At 35.8% G+C, this 14793-nt stretch overlaps 2 protein-coding genes and 1 non-coding gene across 3 annotated transcripts; 2 read left to right on the plus strand and 1 right to left on the minus strand.

The window, feature by feature from the left end:
* Positions 1 to 1884: 1884 nt before the first annotated feature.
* LOC110879984 (poly(A) polymerase I) lies at positions 1885 to 6657 on the plus strand. Its single transcript, XM_022128539.2, has 13 exons — positions 1885 to 2129; positions 2215 to 2299; positions 3088 to 3207; positions 3362 to 3459; positions 3978 to 4186; positions 4348 to 4420; positions 4500 to 4545; positions 4635 to 4744; positions 4848 to 4955; positions 5033 to 5092; positions 5747 to 5808; positions 5894 to 6206; positions 6305 to 6657. The coding sequence occupies exons 1-13, from the start codon at positions 2049 to 2051 to the stop codon at positions 6506 to 6508; spliced, it is 1569 nt and encodes a 522-aa protein (XP_021984231.1). The 5' UTR covers positions 1885 to 2048; the 3' UTR covers positions 6509 to 6657.
* Positions 6658 to 6874: 217 nt separating this feature from the next.
* Positions 6875 to 10432, minus strand: LOC110879985 (mitochondrial phosphate carrier protein 3, mitochondrial). Its single transcript, XM_022128540.2, has 6 exons — positions 10007 to 10432; positions 8566 to 8927; positions 8425 to 8468; positions 7530 to 7744; positions 7324 to 7448; positions 6875 to 7225 (listed from the first exon to the last, which is right to left on the minus strand). Exons 1-6 carry the CDS (start codon positions 10268 to 10270, stop codon positions 7162 to 7164), a joined length of 1074 nt encoding a protein of 357 aa, XP_021984232.1. The 5' UTR covers positions 10271 to 10432; the 3' UTR covers positions 6875 to 7161.
* Positions 10433 to 14588: 4156 nt separating this feature from the next.
* On the plus strand, positions 14589 to 14662 carry TRNAV-AAC. The gene has a single exon. It is a non-coding gene; the product is annotated as a tRNA-Val (tRNA).
* Positions 14663 to 14793: the final 131 nt, after the last annotated feature.

Genomic DNA, 14793 nt, shown 5'->3' on the forward strand with positions numbered 1-14793 from the left:
AGTGAAAACATCACAAATATCAAAACAACAATTGAAATCAATTTGAAAATATCGAACGATCCCATAATTTATCAGATATTTTATAGATCTGAAAACTATGAGTGACTTGTGCATGATATCACTTGTTGCGTGAAATTTGTGTGTCATATGACATCTTGGTTGATTTACAGAGTTTCTGAATAACCATTTTGATCATGATTCACTAGTTACTCTGTTTTTCAACTGAATACAACCATCCTTAGTATCAATGAATTTTGAGCCTAACTTTTATGTCAAATTGATTGTTAGATCGAATTTGACTGTACGAGCTCTGATACCAATTGTTAGGATCCGAGGCTCTCATGATTGTGCTTGTTTGTGATGTTTGAACAAATCAAATAAATATGAGCAGTTTTAAGTGCAACGGAAATGAATAACAAACTTTGTAAACACAATCAAAGGAGAATATAGTTTGATAAACAATTGCTTTTTCATAGAGTCGAAAGATTACATTAAAAGCAAAAGGTTACAATGCAAGCTTACAGACTAAACTCCCCCTCAGCCTGATACTCCAGGGTTGGTTGCACAATATGAAAGGATTGAATTGAGGAGAAGAACTCGCTCAAAACGAATCAAATATAACAGTATAAAGTACTGTCATATTTATAGGCAAACCAAACTACTGATGTACCTCAGCTGACGTCACCATGATAGTGACATCTAACAGCCTAACAACCTATAAACACTGATCTATACAAAACTACTGATGTCTAACAACTGATTGATAATACAATACAAACAAGTCTAACACTGTTCACGTTCCACTGTTGTAGCCTAAGCACTGATTACTTGATCATCAGTGTTTTCTTCAAAAGGTGATCAGTCTTTGAATGAGCAGTGCTTGGATCTTCAGCAGTACTTAAGAGACAGCAGTAGATAGAGCTCAGCGTTTGCCTTTTAGCAGTCTTTAGTTGTTTCATCAGTGTTTGGTTCATCAGTTGTTCTTCTGAGCAGTGTTTTGAGTGTATCAGCAGATAGGTAACCACTGTCAAGGGGAGAGCTTTTACTTATTGTGAATCCACTGTTGTGATCAGGTTTTGGCTTTATATTATCTGTTCCTCTGGTAGGGTTCAATCCCAACAGGTTAGGGCTAAAGGGTATCACGTGTAGCATTTTAAGACATAAAGTACAAAGCTCGACAATTTTAAAGATAAAAGACACCGTCTAAAATTTTTTATACAGATAAAGGACAAATCTGGCAATTCACTCTCATTTTTATAAGGAAAAGTGCTGAAAAAAATAAAAAAAAAAATTGATGTTAAGTTTATTTTATAAGATATATTTTTTTTAAATTGTTTTTTAAACATTTTTTTATATTTTTTAGTTTTTTATTTTTTTATTAAAAATGTTTCTACATTTATAAGGAAAAGTGTCGAATTTTTTTTAGAAAAAGTTGATTTTTAATATGTTAAATTGAATTTTTAAAAGTGTTCCCCGGTTCCCCGTTTTTTAGTGTTCCCCCAATGAACTCTCCCCTATATATATATATATATATATATAGCTAGAATGAGAACCACCTCGAGTTGTAAGAACCGCGAGAACTACTTGATCCGGGGTGAGGTGGACCAATTTTTTTTTTCAAAAACGTAGATGCATGTATTATAAACACATTCGTAAAAAAAAATTTTTAAAAAAATGCCGTGCGTGTAGTTTTTTACACCACAAGTTTGTGGTTTATGAGTTCCGTAAAAAAATTGGTCCACCTCGCCCCGTACAGTGTGGTTCTCGCGGTTCTTACAACTCGAGGTGGTTCTCATTCTAACACTACTCATAATAACTATTAACTAAGTATATTATTTACTTGTGTTACTTACAGCATAATCCCATTCAAACCTAACAGGCTAACATGGCCCAAAGAAAGAAACTCCAAAAAAAAAAAAAAATTCTAAATTATCTTCTCCATCCACTGCTAATTCTAAACCCCTATTCATCATCTGTAAAACCCTAGAATCCAGTTAACTGACAAATGGTAGTTTAATAACTAACACACACCTGAATTACACATCCAAATGGCGATCGGTTTTGGTTTGGGATACTCTTGCCACACTCATTTTCGTCTCAATTCGTCTCTCTTCCGTCGTGTTTCCAGTGTACTTTTACGTTATAAACTATGTGTTTTTTCACGTTTTGTTTTACTGAATTTTTCGTAAATTGTTGTGATTTATGTGTATGAAGGTTCGGTTAACTTGTGCTGCGGCTATTGAAACAGTTGATGGATCAGATGGTTTCAACACGGATCATGTTAACGGTAGTGAAGGAGGTATTTTGATCTCTTTTGATCTGTTTTAATATTGTTAATTGGTTGATACATGTAGATATGAGATGAGTGTTGTAAAATTCGCTAGACACAAGTCGAGCGGTGAGGCACCGACTAGCAATCAAATTTTTATATGTAATTTTTATAAAAGTTATGTATATACAAATCAATATGAATATAATACTTTAAAGTTTATTCATAGGTCCGAGATCTACATCTATCAATTGAAAGGTCCGAACGATCCACAGTTTTTAGAATCAATAGGTCTTCAAATCGTTATAAATATTTCAAAGCTCACATTTTATAGTTCAAACATAAAACAATTAAACGTAAATATAACAAATCAAGTACTTAAAAAAATTTAAACATTAATATGTTAGTTCAGGGATCCACGGATCAGTTGGAACACTGGCACGTCGTTTTTTCACTCGTAGTGTTAATTTGACCGAGATTTTTCGAAAAAAATATCTTTGTAGTGTAAAATATCACATTTTTAAGAGCCCGGCCCCCACCAATTTGGATTTTAAGAGTCCGGTGGCCCATGCCGAGTTTTTGTTCAAGCTCTGCCACCGGGTCGGAAACTCTTGGCTAACAGGCTAAAACCAAGGGACCGATTTGCGCCGATTTGGACCGCCTAGGACAGCCTTTAACCGCCTACCGATTTTTTGGTCCGAATGTCCGGTTAGGTGAAATCAAATCAGTAGACTACCGATTACCGATTAATCTCGGTTTTTATAGCACTGATAAGAATGTTCGTGATATTGACTGGTTAATTTTGATCGGAATTGAAGGTGTTGAAGGTAGGAAAGTGGCATCCGAGTGGAAGAAGTTTAGCTCGAAGGAGTTCGGGATTACGAATTCGATGATCGCAAAGTCTACACGGATAGTTTTAAATGGTCTTAAAAGAAAAGGTAAGCTTATTCACTTAATTGAATTTTGTAAGTGTTAGTATGATAATATTATGCTGGCATAAAAGTCTACATTGGGCTTTTGAGAATCATTATGTTATGATTAGTTTGTGTAAAAGTATAACGCTTGAAGATTATATGTATCCGCATTTTGTAGGATTTGATGTTTACTTTGTTGGCGGTTGTGTGCGCGATCTAATATTAAAGCGCACGCCCAAAGACTTTGATGTGTTAACTACAGCAGAGTTAAAAGAGGTCAGTTAGTGACTCATGGTCGTACTTATATGGAGAATAACTGAATGACAAAAGTTATTTCCAATGGGTGTACCTATCTACACACCATTTTGCCGATTTACACACCAAAAAAGGTGTTTCTTGTCCTTATATGCACACCCTGCAGTGTCGAACTGTGGCCAAAACGCGGCGTTTTGGTCCGGTTAACCAGACAAAGACTGACGGGTGTCTGACGGGTCTGTTGACCGGACCAAAACGTCGAGCTTTGGCCGTGTTTTGGTCCTGTCAACCAGACGCGTTTTGGTCCGGTCAACAGACCCGTCAGTCTTTGTCTGGTTAACCGGACCAAAACGCCGCGTTTTGGCCACAGTTCGACACTGCAGGGTGTGCATATAAGGACAAAAAACATCTTTTTTGGGTGCCTATCTACACACCAAGTGTGTAGATAGTTTGGGCCTTTCCAATTTATGGGAAGTTTAGAGATTTACAATGTACAGTATGCCAACTTTTAGGAACGTTTTGTGTATCTTACTGCACAGGTGATGAAAGCTTTCTCTTGGTGTGAGATTGTTGGGAAGCGGTTTCCTATTTGCCACGTGCACATTGGTGATGATGTAGTAGAGGTTTCAAGCTTCAGCACTTCCGCAAGAAATCGCTCTGTGGACCCTACTTTGGTTTTTCAACAACATGATGAAAAAGATCAAAATCGTTGGCGGAACTGTATGCAACGTGATTTAACAATAAACGGGTTTCTGCTTTGGCCTTGGGAACCTAAATCTTCAATGGCTTTGTTTCCAATATTATCTATAATTGGTTCATATTCCTGAATCTATTCATTCTTGTTTTTTCTTCTTAGAATCTTTTCAACTCTTCCAAAAGTAGTAATTGTTTTTGGGTTTCGTTTTGCAGATTGATGTTTGATCCTTATGCAAACACAATTTATGACTATGTAGGAGGAATCAAAGATATTAAAAAAGCTAAAGTATGCAATTATGCATGTATAGTATAACAATAGTTTATTCTCCAAAGTGTAACGCTCTTGTATTAATATGAATTTTTAGGTGCGAACTATTCTTCCTGCCAGCTTCTCATTGGTGGAGGATTGTGGTTAGGTTTTCAATTTATCTTATTCGTAAATATTATAAACATTTACCAATTCTGTGTCCTGAAAGTCTGAAACTTTCACCCTGTTGCAGCTCGCATATTACGCGCCATTAGAATTGCTGCGCGTTTAGGGTTTGGTTTTTCTAGAGAAACTGCTCGTGCTATAAAACACCTTGCACACTCGGTTCTTCAGCTTGACATGGTATTTAACTATTTATTTACTAATTCTATTCACCTTTTTTAATCTCTTGTTTGAATATTGAAAAAACAATTCGGTGATTAATCTTCTAATCGTATGATTCAAGGGGAGGCATCTTATGGAAATGAATTACATGCTAGCATACGGTTCTGCCGAACCTTCGTTGAGGTTACTATGGAGATTTGGTCTTTTAGAATTACTGTTACCAATTCAGGTAAAAAAAATCACAAACTTTAGTAGTGAGTTTATGCATATATTATATATATTCACTTGTTTTCATTTTTTTTTCAGGCAGCATATTTTGTTTGTGATGGTTTAAGGAGGCGAGATAAGAAGAGTAATATGCTTTTGGTAACATTAAATATGAGCAACTTATATTGGTTTATCTTTCATAGTTTACATCTGTTTAGGCAAATTGGATTTAAATAATCCCAACTTGCTCAATTTGGCCGATAATAATCCCAACTCAGTTATTGGCCGATAATAATCCGAACTGGTCCACTTTTGGCCGATAATAGTCCGCCGTTAAAAATAGCTTAACGGAGTTAAGCTTTTTTCCGAATTACAAACCGATGTTTTATGGATTTTGATCAGAACGAGGATACGATTCGATTTATGTAAAACTTACCTCGAAACGGTGCTTCAAACAACTTGATTTTTGTTAATTGGAAGTTTAAACACCCGAATTGAAGCACCGTTTTCGTCGTTTGGGGTAGTATTTCGAGGTAAATTTTATATCAATCAACTCGTATCCTCGTTCTGATCAAAATCCATAAAACATCGGTTTGTAATTCGGAAAAAAGCTTAACTCCGTTAAGCTATTTTTAACGGCGGACTATTATCGGCCAAAAGTGGACCAGTTCGGATTATTATCGGCCAATAACTGAGTTGGGATTATTATTGGCCAAATTGAGCAAGTTGGGATTATTTAAATCCAATTTGCCATCTGTTTATTGTTATTAGTGAGCTGTAACATAATGATTCTATCATATTGTCCAACTGCAGTCATTATTTTCAAACTTGGATAAGCTTCTAGCACCAGACAGACCATGTCATAGTAGTTTATGGTAAGTTTTTGGTCGGTTTCAACAGGATATGAACATCTTTAGTATGCGTTTTTGTCTAAATACGTCAACATATTTGTGTGTTCAGGGTGGCAATTTTAGCGTTCCACATGGCGGTGTTAGATAAACCAAGGGAGCCTTTAGTCGTTGCTGCATTTAGCCTAGCTGTCCACAATGGTGGAGATATGGAGGAAGCTATAAGCATAGCTAGAAAAATATCCAAACCACATGTTACAACTTACCGTGAGTTATCAGAGCCTGCAAACCTTGAACATAAGGCTCTGAAAAAAGAGATTTTGGAGCTTGGATCGTCGGTGAATAAGGCGCTTTCTAATATGACAGATACATATTATGTGTCGCGGGCAATGAGTAGCTACCCAAAAGCACCTTATTCTGATCTGGTAATCATCTTATTCTTTGATATAGGTGGCAGTTTCAACAAGATTAGTTATGAATACGTAGTTTTGGACTTTATACATATTTACTATGATTTGTGCAGGTGTTTGTTTCTTTACACTTGTACTTAAAGGCTTTGAAGATATTTGAATGTGTGAATCAAGGTAAGGAAGCCAGATTTGTGCCAAAGCAAGGTGGCAATATTAATTATGAGTTGCTGGCAATTGGAAGTGTACAGGAAGTGCGACATGTGTTTGCGAGGGTTGTATTTGATACCGTATTTCCTTTAGACCTTGGTGAAACTTAGTTGTAGTGTAATATCAATCTATTTAAACTTCCTGTGTGTTTTCTTCTCCGTATGAAAATCAATATGTATGTTTAAATGGCTATTGTTTGTTTGTTTTTTGTTAGGTTTGGATGATTATGCTTTTTATATATTAGGATGTGCTTTGGTTTATAGATGGGCTATTAGTTAGGATTCTTTGTGGTCACTTTTGTTGAGAGTCCATACTCCATAGCTAGTGTTTTCGGGGTTGGTGTCTTCCTTGAGCTATATCTCGGAAAGCCCAATGCTATTAGGTTGTCGGTAAAAACTACAGGGTGCCGTCCCCTTTTACCAAAAAATGAATTATGAAAACTCACTTGATATAACACGCGAATAAATACACTCAAGTAGTTCGTAATTTCTGTCTGGAACGTAGATTAAACTCGTATTCGATGCAATATACATTAACAGTAAAGAAAGCTTTAGATTTGCTTTGAAAAATTGCTTGCTACGAATGATTTCTTGGTACACCTCATTAGATGATGACCAAGATGATGAGAAACGGACCCTGTGCAAAATGTTTCAAGTAACAATCGTGGTAACCAAAAACCCCAGAACGAACGAAACCAAACCCCCACGGTTAACCTAATGTTATTTACTCATAAAAAAATAAACTTCCTACGCGTCCTTGAACATCACTCCACTTTATCATAACTCTTCCCTTTCAAAGACCGAGCACCAACTCCACCAGTAGTTGGCCTACAAAGAAAAAAACCACAGTTTAGTTACCGTTCTCTTTCGGATAACAAATATTTGGTTACCGTTGTTTTACAAAATATAGAAGGGAAGAAATTTACAGGCCAACAACTACTTTAAAAGCATCATAGATCCCCCACTGTGCCCCAGTAAGTGTTCCAATCATTAAAATGCGAAGAGGAAGACCGCGAGTGAATAAACCTAGCAAACCGAGCTTCTGGACAGCCTGCACCGAAAAGAATAAATACTATAAATGTGGAAACTAAGGTTGAAAATCTGCAGATAAAAGGACAAGAGTATGACTCACGTTGCTAACGGTAGCCCCTTGGGAATTATTGAGGAAAGAAACTAAGTTATCAGCAGGGTGAGAAACAATAGCACATAGTACGCCAGCCACATACCCACCAGCAAAGCTCACTCCAAGCTGCAAACTTTTGCTGCATTCATCCTTTGGTATGGGGATGATGTGTTTGTACATCATCTCCACTATTGTCTCAAAACATGCAAACTTCATCATTGTATCTGAAGATATATACATGATAATAATTAATAAACAATTTAATTTAATTTAATTTAATTTATTTATTTAATTTAATTTAAATACTATAAATTTGCAACATTTTCATGCATAGAGGGGTTGTACCCAAGGCTTAGGAAGTATTCAATTGTTTTTTGATATTACACTTTTAACCTAAAACTATTTGATTTTTTACTTTTAACCCAAAAGTTCTCATCTTTTGCAATTTAACCTCACAAGTTTTTTACTTTCAACTTTGGTCTACTGCTTTTTATATTTCGCAAATTTTTCGTTTAACGTTTCGCTCTAAATTTTGCGAGTTAAAACGGCGCAACGTGTGTATATGGCTCAACGTTTTTACTTATAAATTTTGGAGTTAACACGGCGCAACGTGCATGTGTGGTTCAACTTTTTAACGTCGTCTATTTTTTCCTGTTTGGCAGGTTCGTCGCAACGTGCGGGTACTAAATCGACTTAGTTATTATTTTCTATGTTTTACGTTTCGGTCTAATTTCTTCGCATTAACTTCAGTGTTGGTGGTCGTTGTCGGTGGTGTGATATTGATGCTATTTGGCACGGTTTTACCCCCCGACCGTAATGCAGGGGGCTTAATACTCGTTAATATAAATGATAATGTGCTTGTAAGTATGATACAAAACCTTTAATGCGGTATAATCTAACTTACATGGAATCTGTCGCCCCCAGAGAGGTCCTAGCCCCTTGTACAGCCTGTAGAAAATGCACAAAAAAAGAATAATAATAAATTATTCGGATAATCTGATAACCATACAACTGATCTGAAATTAGTTAGACTCTACAATCGTACCCAGCAGTGCCTTCAGCATTAATGAACTTTAAGAAGCTATCTGATATACCTTTGGCAAATCCGGGATTTGTTTGAACACGAACCTTAACTGCCTCAAAAGGGCATAGGGCAATTCCAGCAATAAGTTCTGCAGATGCAGAACCTGCAAGGTAGATTAACGTTTTATATTTGGCTGCATTCTCTGGACCAGCAATGTCAGCGTAGGCCTTTTTGAAGAATTCATAAAACCCAAACTTGCAAGCACCCTGTACACTATAACCTAGCAAAGTTGGCACCCAGCCTGTAAAAAATCCTTTAATTCCATGCTCTTTCAATAATGTTCCAAAACCAGAAGAAATGTTCTTGTATTTTGCAGGGTTAATCTGAAGAAGATATATAGGAAACATATTGTAAGCCGTGAAACTAAGACAACATGAATTCAAATTCAAAGTGACGCGGGCACACTGCTAAACTTAGATAGGGACCATAATGAAGAGTCTATCACTCCTTTCTTTTATCACTATAATTTGAGTATAGTAACTTAGGTGTGCAAAGTTAATTTAATAAGAGATTATATTGTATTTTCCACCTATTTGTTTGCTGATCACTTTTCAACTTAATTCCTGGTTGAGGTTATCAAGAACTATATTAAATACTTCAAATCTTGGTTTTAAAATGCGCGCATCACCTGATGCAGTGATGAGATCGCATTGCGTGATGCGATTCCATGATGCACGCATCACATGATGTGGTCCGATGTGGCGCCTTATACAGTTGACCAGTATTTGAACAAGTTAGACTATCAATTGAACAAATCTGACTATAAATGATGAAAGTATCCTAGATTTTAGTGTTTAAAGGTTGACAAGTCAATTATAACTAACTTTTTAGTATTTTTTTGATAAAGAACACCTCGCATACGTGATGAGTGCGCTTCGCGCATCACGCATCGGCTTTTCGGATCAAAACGCATCAGATAGCTATACGCTTTTTAAAACCATGCTTCAAATTCATGTAGGTTTTCCATAAAGCCATTAATTAATTGCAAGTTGAAGTCATAATGAACTTTCATTAACACTCTAAACCTTTGTATAATAATATTATTCCGTACAACTTTTCCTTTAAAAATAACAACACACTGTATCAAGCCACAATACATAAAGCTACACAACAGAAACCTACATTCCAATACCAGATCACACTTTCACATCAAGCCATAACCAAATCCAATCAAAACCTAACAACAATCTATAAAAACCGCAATCTAAGCGTATCGCGTGTCATCGCGTGTCTCCGGTATGCAAATACCATAGAGGCGTAAACCTAGTAATTACCATATCAAACTATATAACAACTTAATAAGTTCAACAAACAAGTCAGATTACTACAATACTGGACTCTACAAACCCTAGGTTTTACTCATAAACCAAACACTCACTCGAAAATGAAAACAGAAACGAACCTGCATATTGCATTTGACAATATCGAGTGGAGTAACCGCCATATGAGTAAGTCCGCAACTGAAAACGCCACCTATGCTACACTTCGCGTAATAAGCAGGCGAAAAAACCTCTAACTGACCTAGATCGCTCGTAGACAGAGAAGAAGACGAACAATTCGGCGGTTTCGCAATCAAATGCTCGAACTCGATGAGATACTTCGATGAAGACGAAGATGAGTACAGGAACATCGGTATCACCGATTGCCGGAAGTTATTATTATCCATTAACGGTTTAGTTATAGTAGCGGAATTGTGGCGTTTCCGGCACACTGTTAATGACGGAGACGACGGAGGGGGAGGGGTTGCGTTGGTTTGTTTCCCTCGCAGGACGGTTTATGGTTTTGGGCTTTTCACATTTGGATTTTAAACACACTTCACGTGTTTCTATGTGAATTTGTCAAAATAGTGTCACAAATTGGCATGTTTATTATTATTATTATTTTATTATTATTTTTGAACGGCAAATATGATGGATATTCGGGATCATTCTGGTAAATGGATCACATTTTTGTGCAAAGAACAGAACGTGGTGAGGTGGCACGTGCGACCTGAAGGAAACTTACAGCTGCAAAAAATCCTTGACAGGTGAAATTCCAACCCACGAGCTCCCATAAGGAAAATCATGAGGGTAGTGTCGGACCAAATGGCCTTTGGTATTAACATGTTTATTTTCTTTGCAACTTTTAAAATGGTTGTTCGTCTATGAGTACTTTTTAGTTACATACCATATTTTTATAATTGAACGGGGTTGTTGAATATGTCATCTTTCTGGTGTTGACTGGTTAGACATGTTAAAAAATCAAATGACGTTATAAATAACTTAGGAGTTATATATTTATGTGTGTATCTTATTTAAACAAAATATGAAATCAATATATTGGGTTACAATGTTAACAAAATAAGAACACTAGCATAAATAATATATCAAGACTAAAGTAGTAAATGTATCAACAAATAGAATATTAGAAGAAAAAAAATCATTGGAAATCTGGTTCAACCATCTTGTTTTGTCTGATTTGAAGATTCAAATGTAGACAGTTTAAACAAGTTCAAATCGATAAGAGTACGACATTTTGCATGTGTCTTAAACAAACAATACACATTCCCAAGCTCACAAAATGTACTTTATGAAATTGTGTCATTTAGTAAGTAGTACACTTAAAATAATCTTGTACAGATAAGAAAGAAGTTAATGAAACAAACTCAAATTTGTCATTAGCTCATGGTTTTTTTATCCCTAGACATATTGTTATAATTGGTTGGTTTGCTTTTGTATTTAACTATCATGATTCCCGCGTTTCGCGGCGGGTTTTTGATCAGCCTTGGTTTAGTACATCAAGATACTGGTACGAAATAGACACTCGTTATAGCAACCAAAAGAGATAAAAATGAATAGAATTGTGAATACAACTTTGTTTTCAATGGAATATACACCGAAAAGTCAAGATAATCATAAAAATAATACCGTTACCGATGTTGTTCAAACATGCGTTTCATTATGATAACTAACAACAAAAGAAACATTATATTTGTTATATATACAATATATATTATCACTTTTGATTCAAGAAGGCGACACATTCTGCACAATTTTATCAATTGTTTAATAGTAAGTTGTTTACACATACTCTGACAGAGACGCATCACAAAAATGAAAAATAACCTTTATTTATTTTTATTATAAAATACTCTATAATCATGCTATAATAGATACATACATGTAGTCTTGACTAATGTGACTTTATAGTCGTGTATCATCTTTTAACCCAATAATAGTACATAAACCATGAGTTATGCGAGCATAAAAAGGAAACTCGAATTCTATTTACGTAATTGGAAAGGCAAAAAGCTGATTTGTGCATAGGAAATTAGGAAGAAGAAAACCAGTCTACGTATAAAATGGTATGACAACTAATTCAAGAATGAATAATAAGAGTTAACCTTCGTTTTGTTACCTGTCGTTTGGTCACCTTAACGGTTTTGGCCCAATCATTTAAAACGGCCATTTTCCTCCTTGATGTTTTGATCTTGTCGTCAGTTTGCTCCCTGGCTCTAACTCCATCCATAGTGTATGTTAACTGGAAAGCATTTTGGTAATTTAAAGTATAACGTAAGGGTACTTGGATCTTGTATGTTAACTTGAAATTACGAAATACCTTTACAGTTAACATACAATATGGATGGAGTTAGAGTCGGGGAGCAAACTAACGACAAGATCGAAACATTAAGGAGAAAAATGGTCGCTTTAAATGATTGGGGAAAAACCGTAAAAATGACCAAACTAAAGGGAATAAAACGGAAGTTAACTCGAATAATAAAGAAAAAAAAAGTTTGCATGTGATATACTAGTAAGATTGGACAACATTCTATATGCCTTCCTCCATATCCTTAGTGCTTGTCATATTTGTATAGTGTTTTACTTTTTGATGATTCACTTTTGTTGTGTGATGAAAAAGGAAACCAATAATTTTACCATATTTGATATAAAAAATTACAAAACCTCCATATTTTTCGTGCTTGTCATTTCTATATTGCTTTCCTTTTGGATGATTCACTTTTGTTGTGTGATGAAAAAGGAAACCATCATTTGGATGATTCACTTTTATTGGGGTGAAAAAGGAAGAGGAAATCTATTGGTATAGTAGCAATCTATTCGTATATTTTGTTTTTTAATACGGGTTGTATAGGTCTATACGGGTCGTATAGGTTCAAAAGTCAAATCTGCATATGTCAGTTCTTGTCTGGAGGCTGGCTAGACCAATACGGGTCGTATTGTATTGTTTTTTTTTTTTTTTTTACAATTTTTTGTATATATTTAATCATAGTTTTAACAAAGTTTAGTAAAAGAATTTTTTTTAAACATTTTAAAAATTTGTCATGTAGTATAGGTTTGGTACATTTATAACCGTATTATATACTACATTTTTTTCACAAATTTTTGCATACATTTAATTATAATTTTAATAAAAGATTTTTTTTATTTTTTAAACCAAAAACATTTTTAAAAGGTTATCATGTAGTATAGGTTTGGTACATGTTTATTATACCATACTATCTATGTTATAACTGTATTATATACTACACTTTTTTTTACAAATTTGTGTATACATTTAATTATAGTTTTTGTATACAAATTTTATAATTGTATTCTATACTACACTTCTATTATATTATACTACAACTATTAGAATATACGAGATCTATACTACACCTATAGTTTATTATAATAGACTAACACAAGTTTCCCCATTGCTACCAAGTTCACTTTGGGTGTCCATACACGCGACCCCTTTATGACTTTCTAGCTTGTTTCTATCTAATACTTTAAGGATTTGTTTGGTATGGGGTAATGGAATTATCATTACTATTCTATGTCTTGTTTGGTTGCCATGTAAGAATTGAATGAAGCATTACTTTTTGTTGTTTGGTATGCGAGAAAAGACGAAGGAATAAAATCGGATGGCGGTGGTCAACGATGGGTGATAGGTGGCAGTTGTAGCGGCGGCGGTGGTGGTGGGTGGAGACGGCGACAGGTGGTGACAACGGTGGTGGTGGGTGACCGCGGTGGTGGGTGGTGGCGATGGTCGGAGGTGGTAGCGTCGGTGACGGTGGTCGCAGGTGGTAGCGGCGGTGGCGGTGGGTGGTGGCGGTTTATAGCAGTGGCGGAGGTTGGTGGCGACGACGGCGGTGATCAAAGGTGGCAGCGGCGATGATCGAAGGTGGGTGGTGGCGGTGATTGAAGGTGGCAGCGGCGACGGTGGGTGGCGACGATGGCAGTGGCAGGGACGGAGGTGGGTGGCGGCGGCGGGAAGTGGCGGTGGAAATGGGTGACGGTGGCGAATGACGGTGGTGGTGGGTGGTGGCAACGGTGGTGGGTTGTGATGTTGTTATTGAAGGGTGAAGAGTGAATGAAATGGAAAAAAAAACAGGGGGGATAGATGAAATGATTTTGAGAGAATGAAATGCATTTTGGAATGGACGATTCCATTCCATTGACCAACCAAACACTCTTTTCTTCATTCCTTCACAATAGTACATTCCATTCCACCTCTCATTCCTACATACCGAACGCTACCTAAGTTTCATCACACGCACTACCCTCTTTGCCTAGTGTGGAGCCTAATCACAAACTAAAACGATCATATTGTAAAAAAAAATATACACATACTTCAAATGAAGTGATTAATATTTTTAAATCGAAAACTTTCAAAGGGACAGTCTGATAGTCATGACATTCTAGTCAATATGTCTAAGAAACCTTAAAAGAACTCTAATAATTCATTTAGACGTGTTTATATATTCTATTATTTTTTATCTTTATATTCTACTCAAATTAAGATTCAAGCAAACAAGACACTCCTCTTAATACTTGTATTTTCTCTCCAATGAAAACCAAACATTTTATATACTATAAATTATTCGAAGTTATACGTTCATCAAAAATTTGCAAGTACCAGAAATATACACGCACTTGCACGAAAAAATAATAATAATAAAAATATACATTAGCCTTATATGAAACCATAGAGAATAAAGCATATATGGTTTCGTGGTGTAGTTGGTTATCACGTCAGTCTAACACACTGAAGGTCTCCGGTTCGAACCCGGGCGAAGCCATAATTCTTTTTTTCTTTATTTTCACTTTAAAAAAGAGCACTTGACAGTTGAGTCATCAACAAGTGGCATGGCCCACCAGAGTGATCTGCCACGTAAGACAAGTAGTGAAACAGATAGATAAGCTTTACAGG

The sequence above is a fragment of the Helianthus annuus genome, chromosome 9 (assembly GCF_002127325.2).
Source record: "Helianthus annuus cultivar XRQ/B chromosome 9, HanXRQr2.0-SUNRISE, whole genome shotgun sequence".
In the NCBI taxonomy this organism is placed as follows: domain Eukaryota; kingdom Viridiplantae; phylum Streptophyta; class Magnoliopsida; order Asterales; family Asteraceae; genus Helianthus; species Helianthus annuus.